Source organism: Mastacembelus armatus, chromosome 4, assembly GCF_900324485.2.
Source record: "Mastacembelus armatus chromosome 4, fMasArm1.2, whole genome shotgun sequence".
Taxonomy (NCBI): Eukaryota; Metazoa; Chordata; class Actinopteri; order Synbranchiformes; family Mastacembelidae; genus Mastacembelus; species Mastacembelus armatus.
The window spans coordinates 6,340,503-6,363,902 of record NC_046636.1 but is presented as its reverse complement, the minus strand read 5'-3'; the positions used below and the strand labels follow the sequence as shown (position 1 = coordinate 6,363,902).

The 23,400-nt window shown below is 40.1% G+C and overlaps 4 protein-coding genes and 1 pseudogene across 4 annotated transcripts; 2 read left to right on the top strand and 3 right to left on the bottom strand.

The window, feature by feature from the left end:
* Positions 1–393: 393 nt before the first annotated feature.
* On the bottom strand, positions 394–1,299 carry insl5a (insulin-like 5a). Its single transcript, XM_026323680.1, has 2 exons — positions 1,128–1,299; positions 394–533 (listed from the first exon to the last, which is right to left on the bottom strand). Exons 1-2 carry the CDS (start codon positions 1,297–1,299, stop codon positions 394–396), a joined length of 312 nt encoding a protein of 103 aa, XP_026179465.1.
* A 2,095-nt stretch (positions 1,300–3,394) lies between these two features.
* Positions 3,395–5,913, top strand: pars2 (prolyl-tRNA synthetase 2, mitochondrial). The gene is made up of 4 exons (XM_026323470.2): positions 3,395–3,548; positions 4,058–4,385; positions 4,620–4,865; positions 4,946–5,913. The coding sequence occupies exons 2-4, from the start codon at positions 4,074–4,076 to the stop codon at positions 5,825–5,827; spliced, it is 1,440 nt and encodes a 479-aa protein (XP_026179255.1). The 5' UTR covers positions 3,395–3,548; positions 4,058–4,073; the 3' UTR covers positions 5,828–5,913.
* Positions 5,914–6,164: 251 nt separating this feature from the next.
* Positions 6,165–10,821, top strand: ttc4 (tetratricopeptide repeat domain 4). The gene is made up of 10 exons (XM_026323275.2): positions 6,165–6,420; positions 6,519–6,636; positions 6,717–6,878; positions 7,039–7,116; positions 8,290–8,414; positions 8,546–8,632; positions 8,826–9,070; positions 9,586–9,670; positions 9,877–9,959; positions 10,547–10,821. Exons 1-10 carry the CDS (start codon positions 6,304–6,306, stop codon positions 10,644–10,646), a joined length of 1,200 nt encoding a protein of 399 aa, XP_026179060.1. The 5' UTR covers positions 6,165–6,303; the 3' UTR covers positions 10,647–10,821.
* Positions 10,822–11,771: 950 nt separating this feature from the next.
* LOC113139765 (cornifelin-like) lies at positions 11,772–21,149 on the bottom strand. The gene is made up of 5 exons (XM_026323277.2): positions 20,286–21,149; positions 18,036–18,128; positions 12,379–12,466; positions 12,065–12,252; positions 11,772–11,970 (listed from the first exon to the last, which is right to left on the bottom strand). The coding sequence occupies exons 1-5, from the start codon at positions 20,298–20,300 to the stop codon at positions 11,800–11,802; spliced, it is 555 nt and encodes a 184-aa protein (XP_026179062.1). The 5' UTR covers positions 20,301–21,149; the 3' UTR covers positions 11,772–11,799.
* Positions 21,149–23,155, bottom strand: LOC113139602 (cornifelin homolog A-like; annotated as a pseudogene).
* Positions 23,156–23,400: the final 245 nt, after the last annotated feature.

Here is a 23,400-nt window from a genome sequence, read left to right as displayed (position 1 = left end):
CAGTTACCACAAACAGTTCACAAGCCCAGGCTGAGAGCCTCTCTTTCACAGACAATCTGACCACCGAACCCATCCCTGAGTGCCTTTATCTCAACTTTTCTTTAATTCTCTGATTTATTTTAGAATTAGTGCATTGTGGTTTAGCAACATGTTCACAGATGCTCAAGTGGTCCACATTGATATGTCCAATCCTTCCAACTTCATCCAAATCTGAAACTAAAATATCAAAAGCAATTAGAGAAATAACGTTTGTGGATATGAGTGTTATTATACATAAAACAGAGCGTGTCTTAAAACTTAAGCGTTATAATTCAGGCTTTAAATCTCTTAAGGCGAAGTGGGAGAAAACAGAGTCACTTTGAGAAGAAGTAAGGAAGAGGAGGAGCTGGTTCCTTAGCAGAGGAAGGTCAGGTCGCTCTTCCTGCAGCCGACCTGGCAGCACACGGTGGTTAGCATGTTATTGATGTCTCGCCTGGTCAACTCAGCACCTCTGCTCAGAGTCTCCAAACTGCTCTGCTCCCCTGTGGACAAACCTGGGAAAACAAATCACCAAGAACATTGAAGAGACCTGATATAAGATAACTTTCCATATTTAGTCCAATTTGTCAGTGTTTTCAGATCAGTCTGTGTAATATATGGCTATATTTCAATTTAATAAGGAAACTCTAAATGACCTTTAGATTCACTCAGCGTTATTTATCACTTGACTCTTTGTAATGAGCAGTGAGAACAGTGAGTTCACATTTTATTGCCTGTGTCAGGAACAGTGACACTGAAATGGCAGAGAAATGAAATGAAACTGTTTCAGTCGGATATGAGGAATTGGAACGATCACATCAATCTTTGCAGAAACCTTCAGCTGGAAAGCTGCTGTAAAAGGTGGCTGCAAACTGGACGGAGTGAGGAGTGAACCAATCACTATTATGTGATTAAATACTGTTTAAGCCTGCAGAGCTTTATCTCAAATTCAAGACGAGATCATACGGTCCACAAACATGTCAACTGCAGGATGTCAGGCTGAATTTTGTGAAAATACTTTACAATACAGCTTCTTTTCATGTAACGACCGAACAAACAAGAAAACTGTGACAAAAAATGTTAAATAAAAAAAGGGAAAGTTGTCTCACCATCCATGTCTGGATCAGTGAAGAATCTCCTCCAGCGAGAGCCTCCGCAGGTGTAGACAACAGCCCTCAGAAACTCTCGGCCGCACAGCTTCACTGTCTTCACCTCACCTCTTGCCAGGTCCGCACACAGCACTGCACACAGCAGCAGAGGCAAAACCACCAGAGCCCGCATGTTGGATACCTAACTGTATTTGTAAAGTATATGCTGCCCTCCAAACCCACTGCAGCTATTCTCTGTTATCTTGCTGTCTGTCTCTGAGTCTTCTCTCCTGCCTCAGGTCTTTGGGAGGCTGCAGCCCAGTGGTCCAGTTCTTTCATCTCCCTTCATTATATACCATCCAGCTTTCAGTTCATCCGTGCCGACTGTCTCTCCACCTCCTTCTAGCTGGACCTTAGCTCATCCCAATTACTCACAAACACTCACACTCGCACACATGTTCCACACGCTGTCATTCCAGTCAAGTCATTTGATGCTTCCTGTCACCTCCAACATCACTAATTACAGCCATCTAAGAGAGGGTGACGACCATCAGCCTTTTACAACCTTCACCTGACAATCGCATTAAATGAGGAGCAGCCCTCTCAGGGTCTCTGTGAGTATGTGATTTAAAGCTGTGATTGCACCAATTTTCACTAAACTGCATGGCTAATTGGGTGATGCAGAGTGATTCCCCCACAGTCAAACAGATGTTTCATCCGTTTACAGCTCTTTGATGACCTGACTGGCTTTCACTTTACAGCAGTATGGGCCATATGAGAGGAAAAGAGTCAATGTTGACAGTCCATCACGCAGGTCATTATGGTGCTGCTGATGGTGCAGTGTGATACCAAATATGACAGCGGACGTTCCATTTAGGATTTCTATGAAATTATATTACATTGAGTTTAGTTACTATAAGGTGGTTTGTATGGCAGCAGAATACAAAGAACAGTTTAACAAACCTACCACATTGTTCAGGGATCTAAAAAGTATATTCCTAAAAGGCCATCTCTAAAGTGGTTGAGTTGATTTTTTTTTTTTTAATTTCTGAAGAAAAATAAACATTATTCTACCTCCAGTTATCGATTAGTGGTCTGAGAACAAGTGTTACTGTTTCCTGAGCCCTTAAATTAAATCCTAACTCAGATCCTCAGCTGAAATTTTCAATTACATTTGATATTAATTCTAAGTAAACAGTGCAATTTAACAAAAGCCGGACAAACATGTCCAGTAGTAACAAACTGAGTACCAGCTGTAAGTGAAGCAGCAAAGGTTTCCTGCCATCATGGCGGGAAGTTATTAGAGTCTATTAAATTACAAAGCTCCTACATGTTTTCCATTTCAGTTTCCCAAATAGCTTAAGGCAAAAGTGGCGACAGTGTTTCTCAGTGATAATGACAGGTGATGTTTTTATTCTGCCCCTCTCAATGCACCTATATGTCTCTTTGTGAAGGTCTTGTGTTACTTTGCATCTCTGTGGATGTTTTTGTGCTTCTGTGAGGTTTAGTTTGTGTCTCTTCCTGGTCACCAATATGATGTTTGCAGATAAAATCTGGCTTAATAGCATTGTTCTTATCTCAAGGAGACAGTCAGTCGCCCCAAATATCTGAGAACTAAATCTTAAAACAAAAGCCAATAGATAAATGGATGAACCAGATGCAGACCTAATGGCCTGGGAATACTTGACATCAGCATGTGCGTCTTCGGTCTATCTGAAGCCTTCAGCCTGAATGATGGCCTGCAGTGTCCACCTGAAAGAAAAGAGCCAGAGAGTCACTCAGCTGTGTTTGCGTGTGAACTCACCATGTGCCTGTGTGTCATTGACTGAAAATTGCTGGCATAAAATGCTATAAAGCCAGCAAATGTGCATTAAGACAGCCTGCAGTTCAGTATAATGTCAACAAAAGGCAACGATTACATGGAATAGTATAGTACATTCAATAAAAACTCATCAATTGTACCAAAAGAGTCTGTGAAATATTGTAGTCAACACTGATTCATGGTGACTGTCATTTGTTTTGGCATAAAACTACACTTTACAGAAAATAAAAACATAAATCAAAGGTAGGAAAAACACAACTATAGTTTGTGCTTTTACATAATATTCTCCTATGATTATTATTATCATTATTATTATTATCATTTTGCAATCATCTGATAGTTAGTGCTTAGATTCTACAATTTGTGAAACTAATAATTGATGAAACGCATCAAACATTAACTCTGACCTTCACTGAGCGCTGTGCATTTACACCTCCAGTCCTGGAGGTGGCGCTGTTGAGCGGCGATTCTCCAGGCGTGTAACCAGAAAGGAAGGGCATCATGACGGACGGAACCTTCGAAATTCTTGTAGTTTCTCAAACTTGGTAGAAATGCTGCTGTTTGCCTCTTTCCTCAAGTAACCTACTCGGAACGAGCAGACTGTCGCTATCGGGCCTAAGGTGAGTCTTGTTTGTTAGTTCTGTGTGCGCACGTTGCTGCGTGCTAAGTCACCTGAGGAAGCTAACATTAGCCTGCATTCATGTCATACAGCTGATACTGGACTGGATATATGGGACTGGTTACATGCACTGGTCCCATTTTACTTCAGAATTAGTCTGCACTATAGAGAATAAGGTCATACATTGTCCCAGTGGTTAAAGTAGTATGTCCCTATCACTAGCATAAGCAATAGCAGGTATAAGTCATAATAATGTTTGTGTCAGGTATTTTCTTTGGAAATAAAAGCTTTAAGACCCATGATCAGCTCCGTCTGTGTTTATCACTGACCAGCAGTGCAAAAAATCTTATTCAAAAGAGGAACAGCTGCATATTGTGATAGTTGAGAAGCTGTAACTACTGAGGGTTTTGGCGTATTTGCCTGACAAATGACTTCAGGATTAATCAGCAAATATAATCCTGCCTGTCGATTTTCTGACTGATCTGAGTCGTTTATTGTGTGAAATAACAGATTGTCTGGATCCACCATGGAGCCTGTGATGCATCAGGTGCTGTCAAGATTCTTCCAGCGCCTCCACGTGACCTCATTATTTCCCAGGAGGAGTCATTCAGGCAGCGTCGAGCATGTTGCTGCTCCAGCCTCCCCTCACTCCACACGTACCAGGCCCACACTCCTAGTGTCACGACTGTACCAGCCGTCAAACCTCCGTGATGTGGGCCTGCCTGGAGAGATGACGTGCAGGAGCCAGAGGCTCATGCAGCAGGCTGGCCTCATCCATCCATCCAGCCCAGGGTGTTTCTACTACCTCCCTGCAACCGTCCGCTCCATGGAGAAGCTGGTGAGGCAAGTTTTTATTTTTTATAGGATTAATATAGATCAAGTAAATATGGCTGTTTGGATTTTCTCCAGTTTATTAAGGTTGTTCCCTGTAGAGCTTCTTTGGACAACCTCTTGGGGTTGTCCAAACTCCGTCTGCTAGTCAGCTATTAAAAGAACACAACCTTTCAGTGTATACAGGTATGTTCTTATTTTGGTTCTGAAAAATGCAGGAACTCTTGTCTATGACCAATAGGTGAGAGTCATAGACCAGGAGATGCAGGGCATTGGGGGACAAAAGCTGGACATGCCCAGTTTGTGCTCAGCTGATCTGTGGAAAACCAGTGAACGCTGGGATTTGATGGGAAAAGAGCTGTTCCGTCTGAAAGACCGCCATGAAGTCGACTACTGCTTGGGTCCCACACATGAGGAGGCAGTGACGACTCTGATCGCTCATCAGACGACACTCTCCTACAGACAGCTCCCTCTACTTCTCTATCAGGTTGGATTAGCTCAGTTGCATGATGCTTTCTCTTGTAACAGATTTCAGTTTTACATTATGATTTCCTTTGTGTAAAACAGATCACAAAGAAATTCAGGGATGAACCAAAGCCGAAGTTTGGTCTCCTGCGAGGGAAGGAGTTCTACATGAAAGACATGTACTCATTTGATATGAGTGAAGAAGCTGCTTACCAGACATATGAATCAGTTTGCCAAGCTTACACCCGACTCTTCACCCGTCTGGGCCTACGTTGCGTTCAGGTTCAGGCAGACACGGGAAACATTGGTGGTAAACTCTCTCATGAGTTCCAGCTACCAGCAGACATTGGTGAGGACCGGCTTTTAGTCTGTGGGAACTGCTCTTTCTCTGCTAATGTAGAGACTCTGACATCGGACAGATGTCGCTGCCCACAGTGCAAAACTGGCACGTTGGTAGAGTCAAGGGGTATAGAAGTAGGACACACTTTTTATCTAGGTAAAAAGTACTCGTATGTATTCAGTGCCACCTTCAACAATCCTCAAAACAAATATAGCGTTGCTGAGATGGGCTGCTATGGTCTTGGAGTGACCCGTATTCTTGCTGCAGCCATTGAGGTGATGTCAACAGAAGAGGGGATCCGTTGGCCTGGGCTTCTCGCCCCTTACCAAGTGTGTGTTTTACCCCCAAAGAAGGGCAGCAAGGTGGGTGAGGCAGCAGCTTTAGCTGAGGACCTGGTTCACAGTTTGTCAGAGACGCTCCCTCATTTAAGAGGTGAAGTTGTTCTTGATGACCGCACACAGATGACCATTGGAAAGAGGCTGAAGGATGCCAGCAGACTGGGCTACCCGTATGTGATTGTAGTAGGGCAGGGTGCTGTAGAAGAAAGACCCAGGTTTGAGGTGATCTGTCAGCAGACAGGTGAGACCATGTTTCTCAGTAAAGATGGATTATTAGATCTACTGGGAAATGTAGAAACTGTATGAGTAATGTGGGAATAAGGGTTTTCATTTTACTCTGTCTGTTCTGTGTAATAACCAAAATAAATGAGGTGGTGGGAAAAGACAATGAAGCCTTGTATGTTTTGTCTTTTGTCAGTAAGAACCTCATAGTTTTATTTTTGTTCCTCATTTTCTTTTACAAAGTCAGAAGTGATAGAAGCCAGTGACTGATTGTCATAAACTTAATATCACAATGAAAGTTTGATGATGATGAATTTTGATGAAGACAGGAAGTCTGTCTACAATTACCATAACACTGAACACGCTTTCCACACAACAGCGACATCTATGCGGAAACATCTGTATCGGTAACGTGTTTCTGCACGGACCTCTATTATCGTCGGACAATCCAGGCACATGCGTAAACAAGGAGCTGGATAATTTCTGATTTGGGTGAAGTTGTTACAGCTGTTCGGCTGCTGTAGCTCAAATACACGAGGATTGGAAAAACCAACATTTGGATGGAAATGACGTCTCCGGCGGTGCAGGGTGACAGCGACGATGGCATGGACGAGTTCATGGACAAATTCACGACGCAGAGATATAAAAACGCCTTCACCGAAGACAACTGGGAGGAGGTAACGCTAACACACAGAAACGAGCAGCTAAAAACAGGCTAAGTAGAACCTGTAAGTCACAAGTTGCGGCCTGTTTTTTTCTGTTTTTGGTCTTGTAGGAGTTTAATAAAGTTCCCATGTTCATGAAAACAGCCCCTGAAGACATTGACCCACAGAAATACCCGGAGCTCGCGTGTCTCCAGGCCATTATCCACGATGAAGACAGGCCTCCTGAGGGTAAGTGGACCTGCCGAAGGGCTTTTCATGAGTCTTACAATGTGACGAGCTGTTAGTGACACTGTGAATTTACTGTGCAGAGCAAGCGAAGAGTCTGAAGGATGAGGGCAACGCGTTTTTCAAAGAGAAGAGCTACCAAAAGGCCATACTGTCCTACACTGCAGGTCTGAAGAAGAAATGTGGCGACGTGGACCTCAACACGGTTCTTCTCACCAACCGGGCTGCAGCACACTTTCACCTGGGTTTGTGTTTCTCTACTGTTCAACACTAAATGCTAAACGTTATCATAAACGTATGGAAGAAAAATGCCGCATGTTGTTCTGTTGGTGGCTTTTGAGAATGAAGACATGAAATTCATGTTTGTTCTTGTCCTGACTGAATTTCTACTTTTCTGTCACACAGGTAACATGCGGTCTGCACTGAATGATGCTGCAGCTGCAAAGAATATCAAACCAGACCACCTTAAAGCCTTGATTAGAGGTATGCAACACACATTTTATTATTTAAAAAGAAGAAGCAAACATTTATTGGCCAATCTAGGAATTTGACTCAAGCTCTCTACGTACAAAAATAAAAAAGAAAGCCAAAAAAAAAAAAAAAGGAACAGACAATTCAATTATATGTGTGTGTGTGTGTATGTATGTGTGTGTGTGTGTGTGTGTGTGTGTCACACTGGCTCACAAAAAGTTAGGGATATTTGACTTTCGGGTGAAATTTCAGAATGCACCTAAAATGCACTATAACCTTTACAGCTGAACTTAATTTGAGCTTCTCTAAACTTTTGAATGCACATGTCCAACTGTTCAATGTTTCAGTACTTATTGCATAACATGCTGTTCTCTAACAAGGTGATTAACCACAAAAATCACGTGTCTGATCCATGACCATCGACTACTAAATGTTCTGGTTCAATGACAGTTCGTATTTAAACAGTCCTCTTCATCATGCTGTTCACATTTTGACCTCATGAGACCAAGACGACACCTAACAAGTTATTGAGACATTGATATTTTTTGTTGTGGTATACCTACCACTGTTGTTAGCTTTTGTTTCAATAAATTGTTTGAGATGAAGAAATGACCATTGCATACTTCTACTTAAATGCCCTACTTTCATGATATAATATCACTGCAGTATGAAAGTTTTACATTTTCCATAAATTTGACCTGAAAGTCGAATATCCCTAACTTTTTGTGAGTAGTATATATGTGTGTGTGTGTGTGTGTGTATGTATGTGTATATATATATATATATATATATCAGAATTAATTAATAAACATACTTTTATTTCTATATGTAGTGATACCTTGCAGAGAAATGAGAATATGTTTACAAATGTGTAATATCTTATAATATGGATATGGAAAGTATTCCTTTAATGCTCTTGGTGAATTAAGCTGTTTTAAGCAAAGTTGTAAATGTGGTGAGCAGACATGCTTTATGGTAATATGAGATTTTTGTATTATTATTTTTTGACATATGTGTTATCATGGCCCTTTTATTTTAATAGATATTTAACTCACTGGATTGCCTTGGGTATATTACCTGAATATGTTTCAGCAGTTTCAATTGATTTCCTTGTGAGATCTTTTTTCATATTTATCAGTAATGAGAAAACCCTTAAGAGTAAATCTGCTGTGTATATTTCTGCAGGAGCTCAGTGTTGTATAGAGCTGCGTAACTTTTCAGAGGCCATCCGATGGTGTGATGAGGGTCTCAAGGCCCACCCTACAGATAAGAAGCTGCAGGAGCTGAAAGCTGCTGCAGACAAGCACAAGGTACAATCACTAATAGGTTCAGTTGACTGTGGACTAAAAAGCAAGGCTGTACTGCATGATTGGTGTTCACCTCCATTATTTTGAAACTAATGGTCGTCAAGCCTAAAGCCCTGTTTATTTTTGTACTGTAGAGGGCAGCAGAGAGAGATGCCAGGAAGGCCAAGGCCAAAGAGAAAAAGTTGCATGGAGAGAAAGAAGCTCTTCTAGCTGCTATAAAGGTAGAAATAAAGAATTCAACTTTACCTCTCAGTGAAATATCTAAACTCTGTTTCTGTATGAAAATCACCATTATGCCTGAAACAATCACTGAATTCTGACAGTATATTTATCAGTAGTTAACATGATGTAAGATCTCAGGGTACATGGTTTTTAGTGATTCTTTTTTTTTTTTTTTTGGCGTGATTTCTGCAGGCTCGAGGTATCAAGCTTTTCCAGTCTGTAAAGCCTCGTCAGCAGTGTGGTTCAGACAGTGAGGATGAGGATGAAGGTCCTTCCACAGCAATAGCACAGCTGAACCTGGATGGCCTCAGTTCCCAGGAGGCAACAGGCGCCCAGGTTTTCCTGGATGCGCAGGGCTCCGTTCACTGGCCTGTGCTCTTCCTCTATCCAGAACATCAGCAAAGTGATTTCATCTCAGCGTTCTGTGAGAACAACTGGTAAACCCCTTTCTTTATTTCTCCTTGATCTATTTGTATAGTTTTTCTTGAAAATAGAGAAAACTTGCTGTCTTGTTACGTAAGCAGGAATTAGCAGTGATAAGTAAAATACCATTATATAGAGCATTTATGATGGCGTCTCCTTTTTTAAATGTATAAATATCTGAACAGCTCTGCTTATATGTGAACCGAGTGTAATGCAGGGTGCCCCGCGTGTTGTGTAAGTGTGTGTATACGTATTTGAGGGGGGCATTTTTGTGCCTTTATTATTACCAGTAACTTTCAGAGAGCCAGACAGGAAAGGGTCCTACACCTGTGACACATGTTGACTGCAGGACTCAAACCCCTAATGTCAGGAATTGTGGTCCTCCACATGGAGCACCTACCATAACCACTTGCCTGTTGGGGCACTCCAAGCTTTCTTCTATTTTCTCTGATCTCTTGTGACTAAAAGAGACAGGAGTTTCCATCATAAAGCTTCAGTCACGTCAGCATATTTGAATTTATCTTGTCAGCTTCATAGATCACCTGGCGGTCATGTTTGGAGAAGAACTGCCACCTTGGGACACAGACAGAAAATACCACCCGCAAAATTTGCAGGTTTGTGTTTTGCCTAAATGTTTTTGGTCACTTTTGACATGTGCAGTAGATTAAATAAGACTTACAATATAGTTCTGTGATTTTTACACTACCAGGACTGTCAAGAATAATAAATGTTATAAAAACAGTACATTTATATAAATTAATCCAATGACATAATACATTTTCAGTTCTAATTTAGAACATTTGACCTTTCCTCTTTCCAGCTGTACTTTGAAGATGAAGAAAAGGAAACACTCTACCAAATAAATCCAGAGACATCACTTTTAAAGGTGTTACAGCATAAAAGGTACATTTATTAAGACAAAGTTTGATTTTCATTCTGATTAATGAACAATCACTGCAAATTGTTTATTTTGATTAGGCGGCAAATGTCCACAGTTTTCTTGTAATTGATATTTTAATTAGTTGTTCCAGCTGCTTTTTGTCTAGGCCTACAATTCATTTAGAATTGTAAGGATGTTAGTGCTTACGGATGTACAGTGTTTTGCAGCATTATTAATAATTTACTAGGCCCAAAGTTGTTCTCTTTACCTTGGAAACAGTCATTTTCTATAACACCCCTCATCCTGAGACTAAAAGCAACAGTAAATTGGCCTGGATTATCTTGTATGTTTTGTAGACCTCCATTGACAACCATGTTTGAGTTTATGCAACCATTTAAAATGATGGGATTTAAAACATGCTAATTACCTTTAACACCCTTTCCTGCTGCTTTTTGGCAGGTTGCCACGGTGTCAACAGTGTGATAATTTCTGACTAGTGTGTTACTTAGATGACTTGATAATCTGTATCTTGAAAGATACTATCTGTTTGGAATGCTTTTTGTACCATGGTGTCATCTACAGTAACATTTCTTTTCTCTTATTTTAACAGGTTTTTTGTCAAAGCGGGCTCACCCAGCTTCATCGTTTTGGTAAACGGCTCGTCATTCTGCAAGCAGTTTTTAACAGGAAAGAAAGTACAAAGGTTATAAAGTCTAGGGATTCAGATCTTGGACTTTTCTTATACAAAACTCTCCTTTCCAAAAACTGACTTGAAACAGGCACCATAGCATCTATGTCTGTCTGTGGCCAAGACCTTGGCGTACTGTATGACACCATAAATCAATGTAAATGAATACAGAACTAAATATTATGTCTTTAAATTAATCCCGTTGGACTCTTTGTTTCGTTATTAGATAAATGAATGCTCAAACTAAATGAGAAACAATTAAAAGTCTTAGTATTAATAACGAAAGCAATTAAGTTTAATTTGACCTATTAGGGAAATACATGTTTAAAGGCAGTCAAACGTGTAGACCAGCTTTTCAGGACTGGCCAGCATGCATTCCTGTAGTGGTGACATGCTACAGTGCATGACCACAGAAAGTTCATTAAGGCACAAATACCCTAAAGCAACAACCGTTACATTTTGTGTTGTCAGTGTAAGATGCTCTTGCTGATTAAAGCTATAGCTTATCTTACATAATCACAAACACTGGGCCTAAAGCAAGAACTTCTCACACAGCTTTATCCTTAAAAGGCTTTTGTGAGCAGAGAACTTGTATTTTCTCTTCATTTCTAATCAGAAATGGTGCAGACTTGATGTTCAGGTCGTGTACAGGTAGTTTGTGTTTGTCCCCAGTGGGACAACCACTAATTTGACCTGAAGTCATGATGCCTAAATCAAAACAGATTTGGAGCAAATTATATCATGTTTGTATGGTGAAGGGAGTTTGGTCAATCCAACTTGGTAAACTTGTACAAGTAAACTTCAGAAAGAACTAAGTGATTTAGGATAACAACATAAAAATAAGGCCAAATGTCTAAATTCCAACCAAAAATTAATTTACCTGATAGTCATGACAAAACATTAAACAAATCTGTTTTTGGAACTGTAGCTAAAGCTCTAAGGAGGAACTTATAAATTGTCAATAGCATTAAATTCAAACTCATTCAGCATAATCTGTTGTCTTTGGAAAACCACTGAAAATAACTTTATCCTTGATTTTCATGAAAGAATACCTACATACTGGATTTTGTCTTTTATGTATCCAAAATAAAACTGATCTAAGCTGAGATAAATACCTCTTCTCAAGACCAGGCACTGAGAAGTCACAATTCTCAGTATGAAGTTGTGGTAACAGCTTATGGAATCACAAAGCCAGCAGAAGGTGGGGTTGTAGCACTTGCCACCGATTGAGGAAGCTGCATATTGATGACAGTGGGTTGTGTGCGACGCTTTAATTCGCGATGCATCTGCCACCAGGAGCACCAGGAGCAGAGAGAGACAGCTGCAATGTCCTTACAGAGAGAACCCTACAGAGAACCAAAAAACAAAAAAAAAAACACTTATGTACGGTAAACTTTGTCACTTGAAATTCAGTTTATATTAACTTCACTTGTGTCATACCTTGATATTATATCTGTTTCGAATGGCAGCCCTTAAAGATAAGCCTGCAGGAGGAACAACCAGCGGTATCCCACAGCCTGCAAATGCAGCAGGGCCGAGTATGTCACATAACGGGAGGTAGCGGTTCTCTCCAAATTTTTCTGAAACTGTGCAGGCAAGGCAAGGACAGCACCAGAAACCATAGCAACCTAAAAAAAATACACAGAAGCAGAAAGGTACAAAGTCTTGAAATGATTCAAAATTATTAACAAAAGCTTTGCAGATGAGAAAATTATCTATTTAACAACAAATAAAGCTGTGATATTGATTCTTACAAGTGTTTGCATCCTCAAAGCAGTCACAGAAGCCGCTGTCCCAGTCTGACATTGATTGCATTTTAGCCACAGACAGTGAAGAATAAACCTGTTTGACACAGAAAAAACCCTCAGAAACTCAAAGCAACAGCAACATTACAGAAAGCACATAAGGAAAATCATATCTATTATAGGCTGCTTTAATCTTGTACTACTAGTTCATCCCATTGTTGTAAAAGGTCGATTTTAAACCTCCTTCTACATTTGAATCAGTGACAGCTATGTTAATATAAATACTTATTTCAATTCTGCTTTCTAATAATGTGTAAAATGCTCTGGTGATTTTGATTCATTCAGAAATTAAAAATCTCCCCCGTTATTTGGTGAATCTTTAATGAGGATGCAGAGACGGCTGCTGTAACAGTCTCAAAATAACGCCATGAATTTAGGTGAATGTGGTCAAATGTAACTTAAGTGAAATGTTACTCAAGGACTGTACAAATCTAATCCACTACATTTACAGCTGTAGTTACAGATTTAAAATTTGGCACACAATGGTTGGTTAGACTTACAGTATACACAATACAAATAAAGCAGTCAGTCATTTTGTCACTTGACTGAAATTAACTGGCAAATATTTTGAGTATTTTTAGAAAACATGGTTATCTTAAAAAATATATAAATACTATCTTTAAAAGTCCAAGAACTGCTCCACTTCTCTTCTAAAACCATTGGAAACATTTTTAAAAGTTTGAATTTCTAAATTTTAATGCTCTAAATTAGCTGATGCTGTTTGCCACTGCAGATTCTTTTCAGATGTCCAACTTGATACAATCTGATACCTTTGGTTTTCTCTTAATATTACAATACTGAGTATTTTCTAAAAGTAACAAAAAAAGTATCCAACATTATATCACACTATGAAGTACCTATAATAATCATAGTTTGTAGAAATAACTTGGACATATAAATATCTTTTCATCAAACTTAAAGTTTTTACCTGATTGAGCTGGGTGTCTTTTTGGCAACTGAAGTGGTGAATAAGGGAAATGGCACACTTTGTATTAGGATTAGCATTATGGGGGTGTGGGATGGCCTAATCACGAGCAATGCTGCAGAACCTGAAAATGAGCACAAAGGTGGATCCCTAAAAAAGTATAATGTGAACTGTGCTGGTTAACTTCTGAGGTCATTCCACAGCATCTCTTGATACAGAACAAACACGAGAAAATGTGGTTGTTTTGAAGATTTGTGGTTTCTACAATATATTAAATTAAATCAGAATCTTTATCATGTTTATTTTTTTAAAGTAAAGCATATTTAAAGTCTTAGTTTTGGGCCTCGAGCTACAATAGATAAGGCGAGCAGCTAACAAAAGCAGCACAGTCACGTAGTTTTTACATTGCAGTAAGGCTGTATAATCATCCAAGCATTGACGTGTTAAAGCTCCTGTGTGGGGAAATTTGACAAACGTCTGACCCGCATCTGATGCTATCAACAAAGACATTGTGGCAGGCATTCACAAAACAACACATACAAGCTTTTTTTTTTCCTTCAGACCTAGACTTTCCTTCATCTAAAGCTCATTTATTTCTATAAGAGAATTGTATGGACTTTGTTTGTTTCTTCTACATATATTCTATATGATCTTATTCACTTTCTATTAGCAATAATATATAAATACATTTCAATATATCACTATCTAGGATGAATGAGGGAGAAGATCAGGGCCCTCTATTTATTTGTAGAAGATGAACAGAAAAAAAAACTGTTGAGACAGACTAAAGTTTATTTATATATATATATATATATATATATATATATATACAGTGGGTACGGAAAGTATTCAGACCCCTCTAAATTTTTCACTCTTTGTGTCATTGCAGCCATTTGCCAAAATCAAAAAAGTTCATTTTATTTCTCATTAATGTACACTCAGCACCCCATCTTGACAGAAAAAAACAGAAATGTAGAAATTTTTGCAAGTTTATTAAAAAAGAAAAACTGAAATATCACATGGTCATAAGTTTTCAGACCCTTTGCAGTGACACTCATATTTAACTCACATGCTGTCCATTTCTTCTGATCCTCCTTGAGATGGTTCTGCTCCTTCATTGGAGTCCAGCTGTGTTTAATTAAACTGACTGGACTTGATTAGGAAAGGCACACACCTGTCTATATAAGACCTTACAGCTCACAGTGCATGTCAGAGCAAATGAGAATCATGAGGTCGAAGGAACTGCCCAAGGAGCTCAGAGACAGAATTGTGGCAAGGCACAGATCTGGCCAAGGTTACAAAAGAATTTCTGCAGCACTCAAGGTTCCTAAGAGCACAGTGGCCTCCATAATCCTCAAATGGAAAAAGTTTGGGACGACCAGAACTCTTCCTAGACCTGGCCGTCCAGCCAAACTGAGCAATCATGGGAGAAGAGCCTTGGTGAGAGAGGTAAAGAAGAACCCAAAGATCACTGTGGCTGAGCTCCAGAGATGCAGTAGGGAGATGGGAGAAAGTTCCACAAAGTCAACTATCACTGCAGCCCTCCACCAGTCGGGGCTTTATGGCAGAGTGGCCCGACGGAAGCCTCTCCTCAGTGCAAGACACATGAAAGCCTGCATAGAGTTTGCCAAAAAACACATGAAGGACTCCCAGACTATGACAAATAAGATTCTCTGGTCTGATGAGACCAAGATTGAACTTTTTGGCGTTAATTCTAAGCGGTATGTGTGGAGAAAACCAGGCACTGCTCATCACCTGCCCAATACAATCCCTACAGTGAAACATGGTGGTGGGAGCATCATGTTGTGGGGGTGTTTTTCAGCTGCAGGGACAGGACGACTGGTTGCAACTGAAGGAAAGATGAATGTGGCCAAGTACAGAGATATCCTGGAAGAAAACCTCTTCCAGAGTGCTCAGGACCTCAGACTGGGCCGAAGGTTCACCTTTCAACAGGACAATGACCCTAAGCACACAGCTAAAATAACAAAGGAGTGGCTTCGGAACAACTCTGTGACCGTTCTTGACTGGCCCAGCCAGAGCCCTGACCTAAACCCAATTGAGCATCTCTGGAGAGACCTGAAAATGGCTGTCCACCAACGTTCACCATCCAACCTGACAGAACTGGAGAGGATCTGCAAGGAAGAATGGCAGAGGATCCCCAAATCCAGGTGTGAAAAACTTGTTGCATCATTCCCAAGAAGACTCATGGCTGTACTAGCTCAAAAGGGTGCTTCTACTCAATACTGAGCACAGGGTCTGAATACTTATGACCATGTGATATTTCAGTTTTTCTTTTTTAATACATTTGCAAAAATTTCTACATTCCTGTTTTTTTGTGTCAAGATGGGGTGCTGAGTGTACATTAATGAGAAATAAAATGAACTTTTTTGATTTTGGCAAATGGCTGCAATGACACAAAGAGTGAAAAATTTAGAGGGGTCTGAATACTTTCCGTACCCACTGTATATATAAAAAATTCCCGTCTCACCCCTATGGGTGGTGTGTCTTCCTCAATCTCGGGTCCTCTACCAGAGGCCTGGGAGTTTGAGGGTTCTTCGCAGTATCTTAGCTGTTCCTAGCACTGCGCTCTTCTGGACTGAGATCTCTGATGTTGTTCCTGGGATCTGTTGGAGCCACTCTCCCAGTTTGGGGGTCACAGCCCCGAGGGTGCCGATTACCACGGGGACCACTGTTGCCTTCACCTTCCACATCTTATCTAGCTCTTCTTTAAGCCCTTGGTATTTCTCCAGCTTCTCGTGTTTTTTCTTCCTGATGTTGCTGTCACTTGGGATCGCTACATCTACCACTACGGCTTTCTTCTGTTGTTTGTCCACCACTACTATGTCCGGTTGGTTAGCCATCACCTGTTTGTCGGTCTGTATCTGGAAGTCCCACAGGATCTTAGCTCAGTCATTCTCCCTCACCTTTGGAGGCGTGTCCCATTTTGACCTTGGGACCTCCAGCCCATACTCGGCACAGATGTTCCTGTACACTATGCCGGCCACTTGGTTATGGCGTTCCATGTATGCTCTGCCTGCTAGCATCTTACAACCTGCTGTTATGTGCTGGATTGTCTCAGGGGCATCTTTACACAGCCTGCACCTGGGGTCCTGCCTGGTGTGGTAGATCCCGGCCTCTATTGATCTTGTGCTCAGGGCCTGTTCTTGTGCCGCTACGATCAGTGCCTCTGTGCTGTCTTTCAGTCCAGCTTTTTCCAGCCACCGGTAGGACTTTTCGATATCAGCCACTTCTTGTATCTGTCGGTGGTACATGCCGTGCAGGGGTTTGTCCTGCCATGATGGTTCTTGCTCTTCTTCCTCTGCATCGGGCTTCTGTTGCCTGAGATATTCACTAAGTATTCCATCGCTTGGGGCCATCTTTCTGATGTACTCATGGATCTTGGTTGTTTCATCTTGGATGGTGGCTCTGACACTCACCAGTCCCCGGTCTCCTTCCTTCCTCTTAGCATACAGTCTCAGGATGCTGGATTTGGGGTGAAGTCCTCCATGCATTGTGAAGAGCTTCCTTGTCTTGACATCAGTGGCTTCTATGTCCTCTTTTGGCCAGCTTATTATGCCAGCGGGGTATCTGATGATATATATATATATATATATATAAAAATATAAAACACACTATAGCTGCTCAGTGATTGGAGGGGTTGTCAGTATAAAACCCAACAAATAATTCTGGCCTATGTTAAAACTAGAAATGTATCACTTTCTTTAAAAAAAAAAAAAAAAAAAAAAAAAAAAAAAAAAAGACATTCCTCATTGTATTTACTACCAACCACAACAGATGCAGTTGCTGCACCACTCCTGCACCACTCCACATTTATTTTTGCCCTTGTCTTTCATCTCTGAATAAATTGCTTGTAATTGCAACATGAATCTTACATGCCACATTAAAATCAAAGTACAAGTCAAGCAGGTCAACAGGTGTGGCAAATACCAGTGTTGTCCAGCAGAGGGAAGCAAAGATAAAACTAAACTGTCATTAGGAGCGGAGAGGAAACCTTTCACCAGTTGCTGTTGGTTGCACCAGTGTGTCCATGTGGCTTCTAATGTATGTATGACTATGAAGGTCTATCAACTACTAAAATCATCAGTACCTGCTGCACTCACAACCACATTTCCAGCTGTGTTTTGTTTTAAATGCCATCAAGTCAAACAGTAAAATAAATACTGGAAAATAACATCTGAAATTTTGTCATCTTTAAGTAATTAAAGTATTCAGTTTTATGTTGAAAAGCAACAAAACTGAATACTTTAATTACTTAAAGTAAGCAAGTGACTTTTTTGATTGTAACACCAACTATATATTAACTCAATGTTTTAAATTTAAGAAAAATCTAGCATATGTAAGTATGATAAGAATTACAACATTTCAATACAAAATAAGACTCGTTTTTCCACACAAAGTTGAATAAATTTAAAATGCTTTACATTTTTTTAGGATGATCTTAACACGTATCTGACCTTTGCCTAATATGTGAGCCACAAATACAATATGTTTGAAATTATGGGATAGAAAGTGGTTTATTTTCTCTTCCACTCAATTTAATATTTGGAATCTAATTTTAATCTTATAAGAAATACTGTTTTGCCGGCAGTCACTGTAATAATAGTCTATAATGATGACCTAACGCAAAAATGACTCTCAGTGAAAAGGAAGAACAACAAACCTGTTGATGAACTTCAGTTTGCACCGATAAAGGTGGTCCTGTTGGTCCTCTGCCATGCCTGTGGCTGGAACGGGGTAAGCTCTGGTACTCCAGCTGTAATCATATTAATGCAAACATCAGTTAATGGAAAAAAAACAGGTTGACAGTTCCATCTCCATATAAACCAACTCTCGTTCTGTAGGAATGTCACATAATGTCATCATATGGTCCATGGAATCACAGAACCGATGTCCTGTTGCCTAAATGCTCCATGATGCAAAATCTTTATTTGACATGCAGAACGCCTTTTCATTCTTGCTAAGCAAGAATACATAGTTATGTATAGTTATTGCAATCTTATATAATCTTTGCACTCTTGTTGATTCACAAATGCATTTGTCACAGTGTGATCAGCATCAGTGAAACAAGCCTTGCACAATTAACAAACACCTGTTTGAAAGAACAAACAAAAGCTACACCATTACATACAGTTTCCATCTGGCCAATCCCAGCCAACATGGGGAAGAAACAAGGCACATCCTGGTTCTGTCACCCGACTTGACACAGAAACTACCAGTCACACTAACGTCCACAATTTAGACCGACCAATTAACGTAAGCTGCATGTGTTTACACTGGGGGGTGAAATCCAGAGTACCTGGAGAAAACCCGACACAGACACAGGGAGAACATAAAAACTCCACAAAGAAAACTCAGTCTCACTCTGGAGTCAAACAGGGTTCAAACTCAGAACTCACTTTTTTCGTGGTTTGAATTTTGTGCATGTGTGCAGTGATGCCAGTGACGCCAGTGACAGAAGCATGTTCTCTGATACCAGACAGCCACTTCATCAAGAATGTGAAAACAAAAATTTACTGTACTAGTGTGCAGAGGCAAGCTGATACAGAAAAAATTTAGGTAACTATAATAACATGTCTGTGAAATTTCATTTCATTTGGGAATTTGCATTAAAATATCCAAAAGTAGCACAAAAGTCTGGTGTTTTCTATTATTTGAACTGGTCAGAACTTCACAAGAAAGAATATGTCTCAAGCCCAGACAAAGAAAGTCTCATGTATAAATCTGCAGCCCCAATGAAAGACAATCTGCTGTCTAATCACAACTTTAGCAGCTGGTCCACTGGGCGGGGCTTATAGACGTTGAGCTGGATAATGGGTCATGACATTGAAATATATGTTATTGCTGTTATTTGCTATCCTCTATACTGATACCACTTAACTGTCTCAAACCATGAGTGGACATGCACTGCAGCCTTATATAAGTCTTAACAGTATTTTAGTATTGCACCAAATACCATGTTGAATTCTTGTTTACTGGATATACCAAGAACTGGAATACTGAAACTTGTTTATTAATTAGGCGTGTTTCACTGACTCAACCACACATTAGCCACACTCTCAGAATAGAGCACTGAAAAACTTACTGCTTGGACAGACCTACTGTTCTTTTAGTGACAGTCAGTTTTTTATTTCACTGTCTAAATGCAAGTTATAATTTTTTGCAACATTCGAGACTCCTGTAGTCTTTATCGTCACAGTCCTCTAGCCTCTAGTCCAGGGGTGTCAAATTTACGGCCCGCGGGCCTGACGGGTTTAATCCGGCCCGCGAGATGATTTGAAGTTAGCTGCAATTTTTCAATGAAAGAAACTGCTGTTCTAAATGTGCCCACTGGGTGTCGCAATAGCAATTATGTTAAGCAGGCAAACTGTTTATACCGGGGCTGAGCAAGTAGGCCTATACCTGTTAGCTGGCCCGGAGCTAGCTGCCTTCTCGGTCCGGTCCGGTCCACTTGGGAATAGATTTTCCTCCATATGGCCCCTGACCTAAAATGAGTTTGACACCCCTGCTCTAGTCTTTATCGCCACAGTCCTCTAGTCTTCTAGCCTTTATCACCAGAGGCCTCTAGTCTTAATCACCAGAGGCATGTAGTCCTGTAGTCTTTATCACCAGAGGCATGTAGTCCTGTAGTCTTTATCACCAGAGGCCTGTAGTCTTTATCACCAAAGTTCTCGAGTCTTCTAGTCTTTATCACCAAAGTTCTCGAGTCTTCTAGTCTTTATCACCAAAGTTCTCGAGTCTTCTAGTCTTTATCACCAAAGTTCTCGAGTCTTCTAGTCTTTATCACCAGAGGCCTGTAGTCTCAGTGTCCGCTGTGAATGTGTCGGTCGGTGTTATTTTCTCTGCTCTAAACAAAAGAAACACCTCGCTGTAAATCAGTCCAACGTTTGCCTAAACGGCTGTTAGCACTTACCGACAATTCAGCCATGAACACCCCACAAAGTGTTTGTTTGAACAGCCTCCAGTAGCACCGTCCATCTTTAGCCCTACAGGTAATCGCAAATTACACGTTTCAGCCAATAACTTCCAGCTTCTCCACAGGAAGTTGTTTAAGGTGGTCTGAGGTTAGAGGTTAAAGGTTACCTTGCAATGTGTCGTCACCGCCGATAAGTTCCACCCACAGTGGCCGTCACGCTGTGTTTTATACTGTGTCATTGATAAAAATTCCCCCTATAAACAACTATTAACAGCGCACTGAAAGTCTTATAAAGATTTTTATAAAAGATGTTCCGGCTTCAAGCTTTACTTCTTATATATTCAAACATGGGGCACTGAGCTTATTTTGCCTTTCACAAACAAACTACTGTATCAACGTCTGCATAACATTGGGAACGATAAATATATTTTATAAAACAGAAAGAGAAAATCGTATTTTACTAGAAATATATGTTTAATTATAAAATATTGTTTAATGGTTGGTTATGCCTGTTGCATTGGTCAACATGGTCAAATTAGGTGTTAGACCATTCACCCATTTCCTCTAACCTATTGGATATTAAGGTATCAGCTATACCAAATGTGATAACAAATGATCAGCTATCACAAAGGAATGTGGTCATCTACCAGTTGAATGAACTGTATCATAAATATAACAAAATAACGTTATACATAATACATACATTTCCAACTTTAATGACACAAAACTCTGAGCCCCTCCACCTAACCAAATAATAAATCAGCTTTTACAACCATAATATTGTCACACCACTGATAATTTTTCTCAGATAAGCAAAGAGCACAGACCGAGGAGAAGCCACAAAGCTCAGCATGAAGTCATCACAACCCTTGGTTGGTTTACATGGGCCTCATTATCACTGGAGCAGGCTGCACGTTGATGACAGTGGGGTTTTTCTTGCGATATTTTAATTCACGATGCATCTGACACCAGGAGCACCACTCACAGAAACAGGAAACTGCAATGTCCTTACAAAGGGAACCCTGAAAGAACAATTCAAATTATACTCTTTACTTTTAATACTAAGTTGTTTGTCTTACATGAATTAGTGTAATCATGTTCAACAGCAGGTAATAGTTTAGTTTACTTCCCTTTTTTTTTTATAAGAATATTTTCAAGACTCCCCCCCAAAACACCACACACCAGACACACACACACACACACACACACACACACAGCAAGCTGTCTTTTCAGACACACATCACACTGTGGTCTCTTTTTGTTACCCACAACTGGTGGAGGGAAATATATACACCTCATCGTATTTTCTTGTCTCTGCTGTGTTTTAAGTTGGTGAAGACTCATCCTCTACTGTAACAGTATGTTTAGCTGACAACCCTCTCACAAATTTGTCCATGTTATGCTATCAGTACTCAAATATGCCTTGCAACCCCCTTGCAATAGGTTCAAGCCCCCCCTAGGTGTCCCGCATCACACTTTGGGAACCACTGGTTTAGTTTAAAGAGGGCTATCAGGCACTCATTCACACATGATACAAGAAGTCAGTGTGTGTTATAGTTTGTGCTATACCTTGATACCATATCTTTCTCTCATGGCAACCCTCATTGACAAGACTGCAGGAGGCACACACAGAGGAATCCCACAGGACGCTGTTATGGCAGGGCTCAATATGTCACAGAGGGGAAGACAACGATTTTCTCCAAAATTTCCTGAAACTGTGCAGGCAAGGCAAGGACAGCACCAGAAACCATAGCAGCCTGAGACACAGGCATACAGAAAATTGCATTATATGACTGAGGAGATTATACAAATGAGAGAAAATATATAATATACAGTAAATATGAAATTGTTACGAAGGATTGGACTTATGGACTGGACTTACAAGAACTTATGTTGTCACAACAGTCAAGGAGACCAGAGCTCCACTTTGTTGTGTAATGATGGGCCATTGTCTGTTGAACTTTACCACAGAGAACAATGAACCTGTTAACACACAGAAATCAACAAAAAAATTAAAATTAAGGCATTTCGCACAGAACAGACAATGTGAATATAGTGAATATTACATCCAGGCATGTCCTATATAAAGTGAGTTTCTGAGATTGGCAGATACCAGCTGTTGCCCATAACCAACCAATGCAATGATTTATACCACATTCATAGACCTGGAGATCCATGAGCATCTACAGGATTTTTGTGCTTTCTTAAATGTCTTGGTGAGTCAGTTTTGTTTAATCTGCAACATATTTACATGAATAAGTATAGAAATCACAAAAAGTCAAAAAATCATCATTCATGACCAATTAAAGTTTTAAAAAATCATTTGGATTGGCAATTCTCCATAATCAATCAAACAGCTGCTTCAGTTCAGGTGCTGTACAGAGCTTGTGTGTGTCTTCTGAAAAACCATGACATACACTGTGGTGAGAGTGTGAACTGTAATCTCTGTCTATTAAATGACCCCAAATTGCCTTTATACAATCACAAATCCAATGGAAGCACCATGATAAAAACTGAGATTTCTTTGCAGATTCTAGCAACATGGTTTACGTTTCATTGTGGGTTTGTGTTTCAGTACTGATGCCAAACATCTCTTCATCACCATTAAATAGCTGTTGTATAGTCTATTCCTCAACAGTGGTCTCTAGAAATAACCAAGAGGCATCTATTTTTGTGAAAGGTTAGTTTGTACTGCATGCTACAAATGTTCTGTTTTGCTGGCTCTGAACTTCAAGTCAAATTAAGCCTTAATTTTATTTTTTAAGATAATTAAACTATATTTTTTACTTAAAAATCTAAAACTCATACCTGACAAAGCTGGAAGTCTCCAGGAAGTCAGCTGTGAAGGAATAAGCAGTGTATGAGCAGTGTCATCACATTCATATTATGAAACTAAGCACAAAAAATGCTGGAGAACTAGATCTTTTGTTTAAAGACAGCTGAAAACAAAGGCACACTTTATGACTGGTGTGTGCAGAATTTACATTACCACAGGTGTGGCCAACCACACAGACCGTGCCAAAAAACTATTCTACGTCTCAACACTCACATGAACACCCAGAGTTTGTGCATTGTAAGACACAATCACAGCACGTCTTTCATGGATAGTTTC

What these genes read in the sequence shown, in the direction of transcription:
- insl5a (XM_026323680.1), bottom strand. Translation starts at nt 1,299, where the DNA reads ATGCGGGCTCTGGTGGTTTTGCCTCTGCTGCTGTGTGCAGTGCTGTGT. An exon ending in CACTGATCCAGACATGGATG is followed by an intron (nt 534 to 1,127) that starts GTGAGACAACTT and finishes TTGTTTTCCCAG; the next exon opens with GTTTGTCCACAGGGGAGCAG.
- pars2 (XM_026323470.2), top strand. Translation starts at nt 4,074, where the DNA reads ATGGAGCCTGTGATGCATCAGGTGCTGTCAAGATTCTTCCAGCGCCTC. An exon ending in TCCGCTCCATGGAGAAGCTG is followed by an intron (nt 4,386 to 4,619) that starts GTGAGGCAAGTT and finishes TATGACCAATAG; the next exon opens with GTGAGAGTCATAGACCAGGA. An exon ending in TCCCTCTACTTCTCTATCAG is followed by an intron (nt 4,866 to 4,945) that starts GTTGGATTAGCT and finishes TGTGTAAAACAG; the next exon opens with ATCACAAAGAAATTCAGGGA.
- ttc4 (XM_026323275.2), top strand. Translation starts at nt 6,304, where the DNA reads ATGGAAATGACGTCTCCGGCGGTGCAGGGTGACAGCGACGATGGCATG. An exon ending in CTCTTCTAGCTGCTATAAAG is followed by an intron (nt 8,633 to 8,825) that starts GTAGAAATAAAG and finishes TGATTTCTGCAG; the next exon opens with GCTCGAGGTATCAAGCTTTT. An exon ending in GCGTTCTGTGAGAACAACTG is followed by an intron (nt 9,071 to 9,585) that starts GTAAACCCCTTT and finishes TTATCTTGTCAG; the next exon opens with CTTCATAGATCACCTGGCGG.
- LOC113139765 (XM_026323277.2), bottom strand. An exon ending in CTTTGAGGATGCAAACACTT is followed by an intron (nt 12,253 to 12,378) that starts GTAAGAATCAAT and finishes TATTTTTTTTAG; the next exon opens with GTTGCTATGGTTTCTGGTGC. An exon ending in GAAACAGATATAATATCAAG is followed by an intron (nt 11,971 to 12,064) that starts GTATGACACAAG and finishes GGTTCTCTGTAG; the next exon opens with GGTTCTCTCTGTAAGGACAT.